This window comes from Physella acuta, unplaced genomic scaffold, assembly GCF_028476545.2.
Source record: "Physella acuta isolate Inbredline_101_S28 unplaced genomic scaffold, ASM2847654v3 ptg000490l, whole genome shotgun sequence".
In the NCBI taxonomy this organism is placed as follows: Eukaryota; Metazoa; Mollusca; class Gastropoda; family Physidae; genus Physella; species Physella acuta.
The window spans coordinates 316,202-333,796 of NW_026732009.1; the positions used below are offsets into that span (position 1 = coordinate 316,202).

General features: G+C 37.4%; 1 protein-coding gene and 1 long non-coding RNA gene across 2 annotated transcripts; one reads left to right on the forward strand and one right to left on the reverse strand.

Moving 5' to 3' along the window:
* The first annotated feature begins 634 nt into the window (after nt 1-634).
* On the forward strand, nt 635-1,636 carry LOC131944386 (uncharacterized). The gene is made up of 3 exons (XM_059304958.1): nt 635-821; nt 907-1,148; nt 1,249-1,636. The coding sequence occupies exons 1-3, from the start codon at nt 647-649 to the stop codon at nt 1,555-1,557; spliced, it is 726 nt and encodes a 241-aa protein (XP_059160941.1). The 5' UTR covers nt 635-646; the 3' UTR covers nt 1,558-1,636.
* A 4,163-nt stretch (nt 1,637-5,799) lies between these two features.
* On the reverse strand, nt 5,800-17,595 carry LOC131944390 (uncharacterized). Its single transcript, XR_009387018.1, has 4 exons — nt 17,541-17,595; nt 7,021-7,173; nt 6,771-6,891; nt 5,800-6,386 (listed from the first exon to the last, which is right to left on the reverse strand). It is a non-coding gene; the product is annotated as an uncharacterized LOC131944390 (long non-coding RNA).

Sequence of the window (17,595 nt, forward strand, 5' to 3'; positions counted from 1 at the left end):
TCTCCAGGCTGGACATCTGGCATTTCATGGGCCATATTGCCTCTTGTGCCACTACAGAGTCTCACCAGCTGTACAGCGTCTTTATGGCCTAGCTGTCCACCTGCATCTTCATTTGGGACAAAGAAGACATGGCTCGACTCATCAAGGCCAAGAAGTCGTAGCTATCCCAGATGGGGATGATACATGCTGATGAGGTCTTCATTCAGCAGCAGCAGGGCCGTAAGGAACTGGCGCGCCACTGCAGGAGGTGCACCAGGTGTGTTGAGGAAACAACACGCCTCCTTGGTCAACTGGTGACCCTGTTCTGCTAACAGGGTTGTGATACACTTGGTGTGCCACTGTTTGAAGCCCAACGCCTCATTGAGGTATGGACTGTTCAACAAGCACACATCAAGTGTATTCAAGACCCACCTGGTGCACCCCTGTACATAAAGGTGGGCACACTGAAAAAGGGAGGTGTGGAGCTGCCCCTTAAAAGTGTGCTCGAAGGACCACTGCCCTGGAGAATTTTCATCTCCATTTAAATCGGTTTATTCCCGGCAAGTCAGTTCTTTATTTTATAAATAACTTGCTTTCACCCATTAATTCTCCACTTAATGTTACCCATGATCTTAATATTTTTTTGTAAGGGACTTCTGCCAGTGCCATGCATTTTCAAGCATACATGCTGGAGGGCATTGTGCGCTGGAATGAGGACTGGGAAGAAGCAGATGGTTACACCTGCTATGATCTTCAGTTGCGGTCCACCTACAGAGCCTTTGGTCAAAGAGTATTCAACACAGACCTTGATCCCCAGTTACAAGCTCCAAGAGAGTACACTGGTATGTACCGCGTTCAAATCTAAAAATACAATTAAGCAGTGTCAGCTCCTTTTACCCCATTAACATCCATGTTTTCTTGTTTCAGGGGAGAAGATGGGCATAGAGTACCTCTTTGACCAGACAGGCAAACGTTTTGAGGAGATGATCACTGATGTGGAGGATGAAGGAGAGAAACTGCTGGAGACACTGTCCACAACTGAGGAGGAAGAGGATCCAGCAGAAATGGAAGCCATCGATCCGACAATCTCCATTTCAGAGCCCCCAGTGATTGCCTCTGACATAGCACCTGAAGATCTAGCAGTTCCCCAGCCAGAAGACAAGAAGGAGGTAAGAGTTGATCCTACCAGATAAAATTTCAGCGGCTATTTGTATACTAAGTGTTGTACCAGTGTTTCCAAGTTATTTAATGTATATTTTCTTCCCCCAGATACCTCTTGATACGTTGGCACTTGGGCCAGACGGTCAAGAGGGTTTTCATCTTGTGAAGGAACTTGCCTCATACCTAGTGGGACTGCGTCAGGAGAGGTGTCTTACTGAGACACAGGTGAACACCTTGATACCTATGTTCAAGGCCCTCCCTGATGCAGATCAACGCAGGTTGAAATACGCCCCTAGGTATGAGACAAAAACAAAGGGTGGATGCTTCGGCACAGTCAGTAGTGGTGTGGTTCCTGGACTCACTAGTGTGAAGCGGTATGTTAGATACATTCTTTTCAATTTAGGTGCTTGTAATTAAAAAATTAATTGTTTTCAAGGAGCTGTTAGGGTGGAGACTCTACAGCAGCTCAGTGGCCGGACAACAGCAGGATTGTGGAGGCCATCTGCGACGAGTTTGTGCTACTCCACCCTTATGGCAAGCGCTCACACAAGAGGGTTGTGTAGAGGTGGTCCAGAGTGTTAAGCGACTACAGCAGGAACCAGCAACTGGTCTACAACAGAGCCAGAATGAGGCTGGAGACCTCACTGCAGTTGTTCAACATTAATCAGAGGACACTCCTACAATGGTAGGTTTCAGTAAAAAAATTTTAACATTTTTTTATCATAAAAAAAAACCACATTTACATCTTTTTTTTAGAAACAGTAATTAAAAGGTACAGGTACAGCAAGAAACAAAAAAGGATGGAGAAGGCCACGCTGGTTCAAGGTATGGACCTTCCTGCTCCTCCCATGACTGCAGAAGAACCACTTCTACCTCCTGCCCAGCCCACAAGACTAGAGGCACCAGGACCCTATTTCGACGCTGTGGGGGAGGTGAAAGATCACAGCGGCACTGCAGTTACAAAGCGACGCAGGAAGGAAAAACCAGCAAACCAGCAGCCACCTTCATGGATGTTCCTCAGTAGATCTTTCAGGCTGATGTTGAGCAAGTGGCCTCTGCCCGCCTCTCCGATAAGAAGTGTAAAGCAGATGAGGTGGGCAGAGTGAATGTGAGGCAGAAAAAATTCAACACTTGCTCAAAGTGTAGCCAGCCTAAGTTGATTGAAACAGGCCACAAGGGGTACAAAGGCTTCAGTTACTGCCCTGTTTCAAGTAACTTATGAAAATTTGTTGAGGCCAAAAAAGAAAATTTTAAATAACTGAATGTATTTCTTTTTATTTATTAGAATACTTGTAATCAGCTTAGCTGATCAATTTTATTTTGGTCTTAATTAACCAATGTAGTTTATTTCTAAGAAGAACCGTTATTTTTTTATTATGATATAACCAATACCTGTCTTTAGCATCAGCTTTGCTGATCATTTTAATTTTGGTTTTAATTAACCAATGTAGTTTATTTTAAAGAAGTAATGTCATTTTTTATAACGGTGACAAATTCCTGTCTTTGCAATCATTTTGCTTACAATTGTGAATGATCAATAGAATTCTGATCTTATAAAGTACAAGTTATTTACAATACAGTTGGGTTACAATGCAATGTAATTACATCAACTTTATCATTGGTTAGAATTCTAATGAACTTCGAATAGTTACAAAAAAAGGTAGTGTAAACCCTCACTGCAGGATACTTGGTTGGCAGTTATAACAGGTCTTTTTTTTTTACCAGCAGGTAAAAGTTTCAAAGTTGATCATTGATGAAGAGGACAAAGGTCAAACAGCTGGAGATGCTGACCCCAACTAAGGCTGTAACAAGGTGCCTACTGAAGTGCATGTTAACAATCCAATACCAATGTCTCAGACAAAATGAGATTAAAATAGTACGAGCCTATAACAAGGTGTCTAATTCAAAACAGATTTAATGTTTTACACTCGGCAAGTGTTAGTGGTATGTGTGACTAAATTTATTCAGAAAATATTTTCAGGAGCTTTGTAGGTGGAGAGACTCTACAGCTGCTCAGTGGCCTGACACAAGCAGAATTGTAGAGGCCACATGCAAGGAGTGGTGCTGCTCCATCCTTACAGAAAAGTGTAGAGGGAATGGAAGCAGGCGTTGTTACTGAAATAGCAATATTAACAGAAAGTGGTATTTCAACTCCAAGGGTAGAAAAAGGTACAGAAAATAGTTTAAGTAGAGACAGAGCAGCCAGGCCCAAAGGTTGTGACGAAGTGGTCCTTTGCTGCAGAAGGCACTTAATCCTCATCCCACAAGAGCCTGTCTCAGAATCAACCAAAAATACAGGAAATACATGTGGGGTGCTGTTGCTGATAGCACTATCAACATGCCCACAGGGTGTCTGACTGCTAATTGAGTAAGAGCCATTGGATGAATTTGAAAGATGAGTTTAGTGAGTTTATTTCATAAATCTGGTTTTTCATTCTATTAACAAAATAAGGGGGAAAATTGGCAGTGATAGAGCTGAGCCTGCCATTGGACAAGCATAGATACAGAACAGTTTCTGATGTGAACCATGTAGAATTGGCATTTGTGTGGTTCTTGGCCCATAAGGTGAAGGGACATGAAGACAACATCATGTTCAAATAATAGAAGGACCCATCGTGGCTTCTCAGCAGTGTTGTGAATGGACTTAATTGTATGGAATGAGTTTGAGAGTAGGTGTGTGGTTAAACGAAGTTAATAAAGTTGTGGATGGTTTGAGAGTAGGTGTGTAGTGGTGTTAATAAAAGATTATGAATGCGTGAATAAATAAGGATGTGACGTAAGAGGTGACTGCCAGAGGTGTGCGATAATGCAGAAAAGGCTGGCTGGTGACCAGACAAAGCTTGCCCATTGGTTTGAGAGCCACCAGCCTATGTGCGACAATAACCACCAAGGAACCTCCGGCAGTATGGAACAGCAGGCGGCAGTTACGATGTGGAATCGTTCTGTAGCAAGCCATGGACTCCGCTACCGTTCAGTGGTTTCAGACGGCGACACCAACATGATCAAGGCCATCCACAAGGCAGACCCGTATCCTGGCTTATTGGTGCAGAAGCAGGAATGCATCAACCATGTTGCAAAACGTTTAGGCACTGCTCTGCGCACCTTAGTTGACACTAAAAAAAGCAAAAAATAACCCTTGGTGGTCGAGGCTTGGGTCGCCTAACCCAGGACAAAATAAAGAAGCTCCAAAAGTACTATACAAAGGCTGTCAGATCCAGCAGTAACGTGCCAGACATGCAGAAAGCTATCTGGGCAGGTTTTCAGCACTGCACCTCCACAGATGATGAACCACATCATGAAGATTGTCCTGATGGTGTAGGGTCCTGGTGCTTTTTCAAAAAAGCTCTGGCTAAGGGTGTTGCTGTTGCTCAACATACAGCAGCAGCCTATCTGAATCCTGTTGTGGCAGGTTATGTGAAAGAGGTATATGAGAAACTTACATCTGAGAACTTATGCAACGTTGCCTGCAGGGGAATACCCAAAATGTGAATGAGAGCATACATTCATTGATTTGGTCAGGGTGCCCTAAGCACATATTTGTTCAGAGACCACGTCTAGAGGCAGCTGTTACGGTGGGGGTTGGGGAATTCAATATGGGATCCAGGGCTTCAAGGGAATTTTCGATAGTGTTAGGGTTATCTATAGGGAGGGAGACTGAAAAACTGGGACAACGACGTGACAACATTAGGGTTGCAAAAGCAGAGAGTGCTGTTAGACAGGGTGTTAAAAGGAGGAGGGAGATTATTAGGGATGCTGAAAGGAGGGAATCTGATAGGTTAGCTCAGATAGAAGGTGGTCCACAATACTTAGCAGGGGGTTCTAGTGACTTTTAGAGTAAAAAATTTTTTTTTGCCTCACATTTTTTATGGGGGGGGGGGGGGGGGGGGGGGGGGGGGGGGGGGGGGGGGGGTAGGGTCATGGAATTCATTTTTTTTTATTGATATCAAAAATTATACTGTGTGAGCAGCATATTTTATTTCATCTGTTATTTATGTACAGATATTTCATTACTGTTTGCTGATTTTATGCAATGTAATTTTTTAAACAATGTTTTAGTTTGTTTTTTTTGCATTTTTCTCAGTTTGTCGTTTTTCCATTTTCTTACGAAGGCTCCAGGCCGTACAATATTAAGTTTTGTAGCTGGAGTCTTGAAATTTGGCATACTTATTTGTAGTGCATTTGTCTACAGAAATACATGTTTAAATTTGAATGTCTTTTCATTTTACATTTTTACAAAGGAATTTCTTGTCAAAAACACTGAAATTGGCCAAAATTAGGGGGTGAATTTATATTTTGGTCAACTATTTTTTCCCTAATCATAGTATGGCCACCAACAGCTGTAATTATTTAATAAACATACTGTTAAATGTTTTTGTAAAGTTATATTACTATTTATCAAGACCTTTTGCTTTTGTAGTTTTTTTTGTGAATTTTAATATTTGTATCAAAATTAACATATTTTCTTCAATAAAAGTAAAAAAATTTTTTTTTTCAATGGTGCATTTTTTTAAAGACTTGTTGGTCTGTTGTTACTATACAAATCAAATTTTAAGATATTTAGAAATTTCAAAAATTGACCCTGGCGGTGTATGTATCGCCTTAAAGGACGATTTAAAAAAGGAATGTAGCTCGGCCACATTACAGATAGGGCCACTTTCACACAATTTCTATGGCCTTATGAAAACCCAGTAACTGACTGAAGGAGTAACAGCAGACAGAGGGCATGCACAACAATTGTTATAAGAGTTAGGATTATAATGCTTATAATTCATAAAAATAAGATGTTATGCTCTAAATTAGATATTGAGATTTGGCAGCAAAGAGTAAAAAATGAGTGTGTGTGTGTGTGTGTGTTAAGTATAAAGTACATTATTGCTTTAATGCTCCTTGGGACAATCATTATGTTTAAGCTAAGGACACATTTTAACAAAAAACGGCTGTCATATATTGTAACAGATATAAGCTGCATTGGAAAATTTAAATCTACCAAAACCACAACCATTCCAGTTACTTATAATTTTTAAGCACTTATCAGGATAAGCTTTCCGAATGGGTATAGTTAACCTTACATATTTCTTTCTCAATTGCTGGAAAATGAGCCCTCAACAAACAGCGGTTAATCTCAGATCCACACAACACTGAATGTTCCTATTAGAAATCCAATAGCACCAACCACTTGAGGTGTAATCCATGCAAAGTTTGGAAAAAATATTGACAGCAACTGGCTTGTCACGCATTTGATAAACCTATAAGAAAATTGGGAAAATAAATGGTTAGGATGGTCAGTATGTAAAGTATTTACAAAGAGAAAAAAAGAAAACCAGATAAAAATTTCAGTATAGTTTACCGAGAATTACAGAAGCAATGAGGCTAGTTTAAAAAAATTTAATGAGGTGTCTAGTAATACCTGGAAATTTTATAGGGGGCATATTGCTTGTATAACATAGGCTCACCTAAAATGTATTCCTGAATATCTCTAACTAGAGTAATTAAATCTACCAGTTTTTTATGATAAACTATTTTAAACATGCATCAATCCAAATGAACACAGATCAAATAAGGCAAGAAAAAAATCTTGCAGAAAATAAGATCTCTGACAGCCACATTTGTAAACTAAAGTAAAGTAATACCTAAAGCCATGTTGTCAGCAAAATATTCATTGAAGGCAGATAGGACCCAGCTGTAAATGCTCTTAGTAACAGGCATAGCTTGTAAATGGTCATCTACGCAGACATCATGGGTAGTCAGCAGCTAGAAGAATGAGAAGAAAAAAAAAAAAAAAAATAAATAAAAAAAAAAATCACCTTTAATTAAAACTACATACATGATTTAAAAACTTAACATCCATGCAGCAGTAGGATTAAAAAATAATTGTCATACCAGCATCCCAAGTAGACAGACTCCACCCAACATTAATAGCTAACATGTTATCTGGTGATGGCGAATCTAGCAGAAGGCAACAGCAGGCAATGCTGGAACTGTCCTCCAGATCATGAGCATCAATCTTAAAACAGCAAGTCATCAGCTGCCAATCTGCAATAGAAAAAATTATGAGAAAAATTAAATTGCAGATCTTAAGCAGGGCTGTCTACCCCAAAAATGTTTTGCCGTAAAAGATCATCGATTTTCCATAAATAGATACTGCCCGTAACTTTCAGCTTTTCTTCTCATTTTTAATACAATTTTGTTTAGGTAAGACCAGTTTTATCAGGGTTCATACACCAACGGGAACCTAAAATTCCAGGAGAATTATATGAGTCCTTCAGGAGATAAACCAAAATTTCAGGACATAATGTTGCTAAGAATATTTATGGGGAGGGTTCTGCGAAAAAAAAAAAAAAAAATCAAATTCGCAGGGGTGGCGCCCGGCATGACGCGATTTGTTTTTTCTCTTTATACCGTATATAAAAATAAAAGTTGATTGCGATTTTACACCGTTCATGCAATCGGCATCAAAGTTTAGGGAGTTGATGAGAACACTCCAGGGAAGGGTTCTGTAAACAATCATTTTTTATTTCCAAAAGGGTGACTCCAAATGATGGTGCGATTTTTCTCTATATACTCTTTATAAAGATAAAAGACGATTGTGGTTCGACGCAGTTTATCCAAGTGTCATAAAACTATAGAGATTTGAAGAATACTCTCGATAAGGTTTCTGAGGTGGGGGGTGTGGGGGATTTAATTTTGCATGTGCCCCCCCCCCCCCCCCCCCCCCGCAGGATGCGATTTGGCGTCCTGGTCGTTCTGGTGAGCGCTATGGTGACTACGATCTATCTAAACAGTGTGATAGACAGTGGACAGGATGGGGCATTACTAACGCTCACTAAATTGAATCAGACGTGTCCCCGGGCGCCCTGGTAGGGTGCGATTTGGCTGCAAACAAAAATTTCAGTTTCTGCCACCCAAAGGTTCACATGGGCCGCTGAGCTGAGGGCCATGTGATGTTTTATTTTAATAATCAAAAAAATTATAAAGGTTAGATTATTAACTGGGATGTATCTTTTTGCCCGTAAAAAAATCCAAACAGTTTAGTCACTTTTAGACAATTCAATCAGAAATTGAGATAGAGCTTCTAATAATACACCATTAGTAACGCTAACGTATTGCATCAGTCACACTGATGTTTAAAACACGTCAAATAATTTGTTTACGTGTTAAAGGAAAAAAATCCTGTTCATTTGTGTCACTTTATCGAATGACGCAATCTGCATCATTGTTAACATGTTATTTGGCACAATGGCGTCTGTTAGTTGTAAGGAGCCACGGGGCCTACGCGGCGCCTATGCGGTAGTGTAATCGGGAGGGGGTGCTCCTGAGAGCGGGCCTCTACGTCCCTGACACATGGGCGGTCACCCAAGTGTGTACTACCTCATTATTTCGGTGAGTGGTTAATGTACACTCAAGGTTTTCATGCAGTAGCGTAGGTAAACCACCCTAATCGTTACCCAAGTTGCAGCCACCCATATTCACCTCTCAGGTTGCTTCATTAACCTTTTATCTATCGTATGTAGTGTCCCGCACATATTGTAGAAGCTTTTTATAGTCAACCTAGTTATAAAAAGCTTTGATTGGTTGGTTTTATTCGTCTAATCTGGGAGTTTTTTTTTAGGGGGAACAAGAATCGCCTACGACGTCATACCTCAAAACTTAAATACTCATCTTCCAGAAGGAGAAAAACAAAAGAATTTGACCTGGATATATTTAGAAATGGACATGTGTACAGCAGATATCGGTAGTTACGTATAAATCATCCAAACAAATATACAAAGCGATAAACACATCAAACAGGTGTTTTAACCGCGCGTGGAACTTCACTCTAGCTAGATCTAGGCATATAATTAGGATAATTCACATGTAACAGTCAAATCTACTGGCGGCTAGTGGAAACTAAGTAGAGAACAGCCACTGAGGCTTTGAAAGAATATCTCCGCAACATATTCTCAGGATTTAATAGGCTTTTTGATGAGAATTACAGAATGATTGTTTAAATTAAAAATGTATCAATAATAGCTAGAACACTAGTAAACTAAGCTAATTTAGCATGTTTTAACTTTCTGTGCAAAGTCATTATTACTGAAAAAAAAATTCCAAAGTCAGGCCAGTCTGTGGCACCCTCCACTGAACTTGACAGAAGGAAAAAAAAACTTGACCCCTGACCTTCATTAAAACAGAATTTGCTTTTGTTTTTTATTTTATTTTTAGTAAACATGTGCTTAATCTTACCCAATAAGTGATAAAAATTTGAAAATTAATTTTAATTACTGTTGTAAAGTGAGATAAACAGCTTAATAAACACGCGTTTTCTTGAGGGGGTGTGACCCGGGTGTGTTACATCGCAACTGGAACTTTATATTTCTGTGTGTTATGACTAAATTTGTTTAAAATCAGCATGCTATGCTTTTAAAATTGATAAAGGGTAAGTATACCAAGTTACAAAATCTGCAATCTAACTAATAATTCATGTTTAAAAAATAAAAACGATCATCAACGAAGGAAGCGTAAAGATTCTATTTTCAGGTGTGACATAAAAAAACAGTCATAAATCTAGCCAAATGATTGGATTCTTGTGCGGCACACATTTTCCTGCGCCTCGTTTTCACCAAACAAGATAATAATAAAATGGCATTATTGAGGGGTTATCGTTTCCCCACGAACACATCTCATAAACCCAAGAAATTATTACCAGTTAATTGTAATGTGTGTTAAATTAATAGTTTAAAGTTTTCAAGGAACATAGGCTGGTTTTCAAGGAAAGCGATATTTCAGAGTTATTTGATTTAAAAGACAAGAATTCATAGAGCTATTTTCACTTACGCGCCGCTTGCGAGACAAAGGAATTAGGTCAAAAGTACATCTGGGAATTCTTAAAAAACAGACTGAAATAGAAACTGATAGTGGAGTTCCACAACCGGTCACACATAGCGAATTCCCGACTTTCATTGGGCGCTATTTTGTAACCGTTTAACACAGAAACAAACCCAACGTACTATATTATTCCTCTGCCTTTCTACTCTTAATATGTATCAATCATTTTATATTCCTACACATTGAATTTGAGATATTCATGTTTTAGTGACGTGCTACTTGCGATATTTTTTTCCCCTCTTTTTTTTCCCTGCTGCCACCTGAACCGGTTTGCGTAACAATCGTGTTTTATACGTTTTAATCCTAGTATAATAAATAAAATAAATATTTTACACTTTTAAACGTGTTGGTTGTATTATTAATTAATAGATTTCAAAACCAAATTAAACATGTTAATTAAATTAATTAACGACATTAAAAGTTGACCCAGTGTCGACTCAAGGGACGCAACTATAATAATCATAACAAAGGGACGTAACAACCACTGACAAGACATAACGTAACATTAGCTTAGATATGCTTGTATGTAGAGACACTAACTAGATTTAGAAGAAGTAGATGATCGAAATAATTTAAAACAACAGAAAAACAAGTAATTAAAAAAAGTCTAGTGACAATTTTAGCGCAATTTCCTTGTGTTATCTAAAAATAGCTCTGTCGTAGCGTAAATCAAGAGCAGGGTTAGTAAAACCATTGGTTAGCTATTAAACGTTTTTTATTAATTTTTTTTCAGTATTTTACATGTTTTATTTACAATAGAGTAACATGACTAAAAACCATTGCACGCCCAGCTACCGAACGTGACGTCGCAGCCATTGAACGTGATGACGCGTGTGGTGTGGTTGCATAAAATGCCTACTAATTCGGTCCAAATTTTAATTAATTAAAAAAAAATTTTGTGACCAAACGAAAGGATATTTTTGAAAACTTTCTTCGGCAATATTGTTCTAAATTATGGCAGGAATCGATTGGTACATGTTTCAAGTCGCTAAGTGGTCTGGTTGCCGAGTTATGGGCCAAAAACTACATTTTTTCGAGGTTTTTTGGCTTTTCCGAGAAATCCATGAAAGAAACACGGAATTTTTATGGCCTATGTTCATCCTCGTAACTTGCTTAACATAATTGCTTTGGAACTAGTCCTCGATATTGCTTCGCTGAGGAGGAGATACGACTTAAAGCTGCGGACACACATCCATCCATCCATTCATTCCCAGAAAAGACGAGTTAATAAACGTAATTCTCCAGAATGGAAATTGCGCTAAAAATAGAAATTATACAGATTCTAGGCTTAGCTTGAAATGTAGAGCATCTAGAACTAGGCTAGTCTAGCTCAAGTCGTTTGGTTACGCAGCGAGGTGAAACCACCCAAATCGACACCCAAGCTGCGGCCACCCCTATTCACCTATCAGGTTGCTTTATTAGCCTCATCTATCGTATGTACAGTGTCCCGCACATATTGTAGAAGCTATTTATAGTTAACCTAGTTATAAAAAGCTTTGATTGGTTGGTTTATTCATCTCATCCGGGACCTAGTGTTTTTCATACGGGGAACTAGAATCGCCTACGACGTCATACCTCGAAACTTTAAAAACTCTACTTCCAGAAGGAGAAAAACAAAAGAATTTGACCTGGATATATTTTAGTCTGGCGCGTTGCTTAGGTGGTAGGATTGACCTCTGACCCTGAAACGTCACGCGTCGTTTTCTGACGGTTTTTACGTTTATTTTAGGGGTCCCATCCACAACAAATGAAAAAATTGTTTATATCGCAAATTCTCATCATTATTTTAATGCAAATTGCTAATAAAATGGATAATATGCCTTAGAATGCCAGAAAAAATCGCAAGATTCGTGGATGTAAACAATGAGGATTTCTAGTGGAGCACTCTCCGTAAAAACTGAACCGCCGCCAAAACGGCCGACTAACAGGGAAAACGGCTCGACTAACTGCACATTAATATATAATTGATATATTTATCATGTATATTTACAGTATTTTTGATTACTTTTTCCAAAATCTCACTCGAGGATGAGGTACACACGCTGACATTTCTATCAGCTATTTTTAGTATCATGACATCATTGTTACGCTAGTTACCTCACAGAAACAACTAGTTTTTGCTTTTTGCGGAATGAACTGTTAAATCTAGTATTTTAATTATAATTCAATTGTAGCATGTGCGGAAAAAGTAAAATTATGGACATTATTATTGTATTAGTAATTTTATTAGTATATTAATTTTTTTTCTTCACTGTGGGCCGACAGTTGCTGCATTCGTGACCGGTGGTTAACCTCGTCAACGCTGCGTGGCCTATTCGTTTATATAATCAGTGATGCTCGTTCAGTGGCCTTTTTCAGAGCTAGGCCTAATTACGGGCGACTTTTAGACTTAATTGATCGGCCGTTAGCCAGCCTTTTTCATTGCTGCGTATTTTTAAAAAATGCTCGTTCGGCGGCCTGTTTACGGGCATTGTAAGCGTTTATTTATTTATTTTTTTAAGCTAGACGTAGATCTATTTAAAAAAATTTTTTTTAATACAGCTGGCCGTCTAGCATACCTGATATGTGAACTTTTAAAAAAATGACAGAACTTTAAAAAAAAATGACAAGAAGTAGGTCTGTTTTTAAATTTGCTTGAAGAAGGGGGGGGGGGGGGGGGGGAGAGAAGTGAAGACACCGACCATCTCGTGTACGCGTGTTCATTCTATGACGTGTACTATAGGCCTGCTGAAGTCACGGTGACCCGCGACCGTGGTGGATTTTTCACCCACAGTATAGTAAATGTAAGCAAGCAATCACGCCAGTGACGATGTTTGGAGATTTTATTTTTAAAAAATAATCACATACGTCATGTTTTCAAGATGAAAAAAAAATGTTAATGTAAAGAAAAAAAAGACACTAATACCAAGTATGAACCTCAGCTGCCACGCTGTTGACTCAATATAATGTGAATTGAGTGTAAAATGTATTTGTATTTATAAACTATCATAACATTTTAAGCATATTTATTATTTAAAATTAGAATTTGAAATAAAATATTTATAATGGTCATTTGATTTATGCAGGTGTTCATTACTTCTTAAATTGGTATGAATATCATGTGGAGTAGAATTTAATAAATAATAAAATAACTAGATCTAGTTTGATTATCAACGAGTTGCTTTTTGTTATTTTCCGGTGAGTAAATTACCTAAGCTGACGCAATTACCATGGCGGGAATTAAAAGCTCGTGTACACAAGTCCACGACGTCATGTTATGCCGGTCGAGGGCCAAGAACGCTGTTTTGTCATTCATTTTCCACTTTTGATTAATTTTCAAATTCTCTTTTTTCTCGTCAACCGAGTAAGCTAGATATTTAAATGTGGTGTCAAATGTTCTCTTAAGGGGTAAGGAAGTTAATGGTGTATTTAAAATAACAGAATATTTTATTTTAAAAAATCCATAATTCAACCTAATATATTTAGAAATGAACAGGTTTACAGCAGATATCGGTAGTTTCGTATAAAACATCAAAACAAATATTGTACGAAGCAATAAACAGGCGATGGCCGCACCCGGGTTTTAACCGCGCGTGGAACTTTAGATCTAGAGCAAATTACACTGTCCGGACACACACCGCGAAAAAACGCAACTTAAAACTTCCATGCGGTCTCATTCAGTAACCGCTTAACATAGGAAGGAAAAAAAAGTATCATATCTATCCGCAATCATTCTACTTTAATAATGTGTGTGTCATTTTGTATTCATACGCATAGAACTTTAGCTATTCTTGTTATAGTGACTGGGGGGTCTTAACATGTGTTCGGACACATGTAATACAATTTCAAATGTGTTCGGACACCTTTACCCGTCATCGGACAAAGCACTTTTTGTTCATTTAGAATAATTTAAAGTCAATTTAATGAATAAAAACATATATTATATGCATTTATATTGTGTTATTGATTGTTTGTGAGGTAATTTTAATAGTATAAAACCTTTTTCCCACACTCCCAAAGTTCATCCCATTCAGCCATTGCGGCTCGCGCAGTACGCTGCTAAGCCAGCCAGGTCACATGATTCCCCCTCCTCTTTCGCATTCCACTGCATTCTTGACCTTATTTTGACCCTTTCCCTTCAATAACCAGCCCCTTTTATGCTCTAAATTCTTATTTAATAATATTTTTGTGTTGCTGTCCGGTCCCATGTAAGGTCAAAAAAGTTAGCGAACACCCCTTTTTTATTGTTCAAGCACAAAATAACTCATTAACCTTGACATTTACGATGTTCCATACATATATAGAAGCTATTTATAGTGTAACCTTTTAGCTAAGCTTTGATTGGTTCAAGTTTTGCCCCTAAGTCCAACCCTAGGTCACTTCATCCGGCTGGTGTAAAAATAGAAATGTGCGTACCATGCAACGTTAAAAATTTTCTAAAAATAATTCTTGAGAGAGGAAACGGAAGTACTTGACACGGAAGTGTTCATAAATGAACAGTTTACGTGCAGGCGCCGTTGTTTCGCATGAGACATGCTAATTAAAGTTTCTATGAGCCAAAAACCGACGAAGTGTTCGGTCCCATGTAGTGTTCGGACAATGTAATTTGCTCTAGTTCCGTTTTCTAAAATTAACGATGGCATCATAATCAATAGTTTTATAACTTTTATCCCTCTACCGAAAAGAGAAAGCGAAACTGGTCGCCATTTTAGTTAGCGCATGAGCCGTGAGATGCCACGAAAATGACAAACCCGGAAGTGTTGAATCTAACGGCCTAGATTTAATCACACGTTAAAGTGGTTAAAGAGGGACGACAAAAGTCCCATACCACGAAGGACAAGCTTAAACTTTAAACGACATTTTAGAGACTGAAGTACAAAATCATGAGGAGATGGAGATGGCTGGGTCATGTCCTTTGCATTAACAGAAGACTCCTTAACATAGATAATCTAGATCTAGAAATAATGGACCCCACCTGGAAAACCAATGAGAGGAAGACCACTCGGAACATGGAGGAGAGAGATAGAAGAAGTGCAGGTTACTGGCAAGACCTGGCACGAGTTGAAGTGGCTCGCCCAGGACAGAGTGTAGGCATTTTGGTAAATTTTGCCTAATTATCTCAGAATGATAAAACACACATAATATTGAAGGCCATAAACTGCCATTTAATAAACCACTAAATTTATCACTGTAGGCCCAGTAGTTTTTTTTTTATGAATTTTTAAAGTTGTATGTTAAACAGCTTATATTTTATTGTAAAGTTGCAAAATATTTGGTGTCCTTCTTTGAGTTCATATAGCGTTGTTATTTTTTAACATGTAATGATAAAACTTTGCATATTGATACTAGAGAGTACAGGCAACAGGAATATGCAATTGAAATAAAGATCAGTAAAGGTAAAACCAAAAATAATTAAGACCAATTAAGGGTCATGGCGTTTTTATATAGAGAGCAACGTTAGTCTATTGTCAAACTGCACAACTCTGTTGTTAATAAAGATATATTGATAAAACTTTGCATATTGGTGCTAAGGAGTACAGGCAACAGGAATATGCAAGTGAAATACAGCTTAATTAAAAGGAAAACAACTAATAATTAACTTAATAAAGCCCAATTAAGGAGTGCGGTGCCGTTCTACTATGATTGCCACAAGTCACTTTTCATACTGAATATCTATGTTGCTTTTGATGATACAAAGATAAAACTTAGCACATAGATGCTTAAGGATGTTGGGAATAGAAATTTACAAGTCAAAAAAATGCTAGGAGAAAAAGACAATCACATATAATAAAGTCTAATTAATGGGGGTGGCACTGAAATCTTGTATCAATAATACCTGTGTATTATACTGGAATATGATATGGTTAGGATTATGTTGAAGTATCTAAATATTAGTAGCATTAGTTATAGGCTACTTTTAATAAGTAGCAAAGGATGGTTAATCAATAGACAGCCTACAGAAACTAGATGAGATGTGTCGCAACCGAAGGATAGACAGCTGCCTTATTTGCTGATCTGAACCTACTGTTTAAAAAAAATTACTGTTGCTTAGTTTAAGTTATAAAATTAAGTCACATTGTTCAAAGTGTTACTGTTTCTGTTTTCTTTTTGACTTTAAAAAAAATGTATCTATTACTGTTGCTTTAGATCACATTATTAAAGTAAAGTGTTAATGTTTCTATTTTATCTTTGACTTCATTTATTTTACTTTCCATGCCTCTATAGATCTAGTAGTATATTTTAGCTATTATTAAATTTTAAAGATAATATACTATAATCTGAGAAATGACCAATTTAATCTTTGTAATTATTTTCTTAATCAGTTTTTTTTAATCTTTGTAATTATTTTCTTAATCAGTTTTTCCTGAAACGGGGTAACTAAAGTTTAGACATCATCCATAAGTAATTTTACAACATAATTATATATATTTAAGCTTGATGCAATAAATATTAGTTCTATTAGATTCTTATAAGCAATTACTCATTAAAATACATAGATCTAAATCTATTCTATAGGGGCCTAATATTTATAAGGGCCTATTTATTACTATTTAAAATTTTAATTAGGCCTATTATTATTATTACCCAATTGAAAATGACTAATATGAAAGATTATTAATGAATGGGACTATTAATTCCATTGCTTTAAATTTTATTTAATCCATAAAAAACATTCTATAAGCTAAAATCTTGCCAATTCAATGAATAGTGTTAAACAGTAATATCAAATGTGCGATTTTTTATATTTCATGCATATGGTCTATGGACCGTCATTATTAAAATTGCGTAGATCCCCTTCACTTCACGCAAGAAGCCATATCTGGTTACAAAGAGCTAAAAAGCCCCACAAAACCAACATTTCCACCCATCAAAATAGTTTGGCATTACTTATTTACTAGATCTAGTTTCCTGAACTTATCTCTTTTTTAAATGCCGAAATTTGGTTCTATCGATAATAGGTAACCTCGCGGCCCCTATCGCCCTGTTAAAAATTGTGTCAGCGGGACCCCCCCAAGATTTCCCAATGCTTTTTAAGCATGTTCCAATGAAAAGAACTCTATGAAACTGTTATTTTTGTTCTTGAGAATGGTTAGGATGCTCCTTAAAACTAATGTCTAGCTTATTATACTTTACTTTCTTGCTAAAATTAATACTAATTGAAAGAGGTCGGTTACTGCGTTTAATGAGACGTGCTCGCTAAGATACCTCGATAAAATTGGGATCGATATGTTAAAATGTAACTAATAGTTTTCCATACAAACATAGAATATAAAAACAGCCCACTTTGACGTATCGAATACATTAATTTATCGATTCTCTCATGATAACTAAGCACTTGGATGGAAAATGGCCGAAATTACAAAAGTTGGCTTGAAAAATTTCGGATGTGGCCAGATTAAACAAAATGGCGGACATCGAAATGCCTAACAGAGTGGAATGGCGGAGATTTGTTGCTGCCCTCCACAGGGAGTAAAGAGGATTAAGTTATTAAAATAAGATAATGTAAAGTTGTAGGTAGATCTAGATTTCTAGATGTATTTGATAAAAATACGCACCCACTTGGCCTTCCATGGTAATCTAGATCTCTAGTTTGAATCTGGTCAAGATAAG

Excerpts from the sequence above, each read along its gene's own strand:
- LOC131944386 (XM_059304958.1), top strand. The coding sequence starts at position 647 with ATGCATTTTCAAGCATACATGCTGGAGGGCATTGTGCGCTGGAATGAG. Across the intron at positions 822-906 it reads AGCTCCAAGAGAGTACACTG|GGGAGAAGATGGGCATAGAG; the intron begins GTATGTACCGCG and ends TTCTTGTTTCAG. Across the intron at positions 1,149-1,248 it reads AGCCAGAAGACAAGAAGGAG|ATACCTCTTGATACGTTGGC; the intron begins GTAAGAGTTGAT and ends TTCTTCCCCCAG.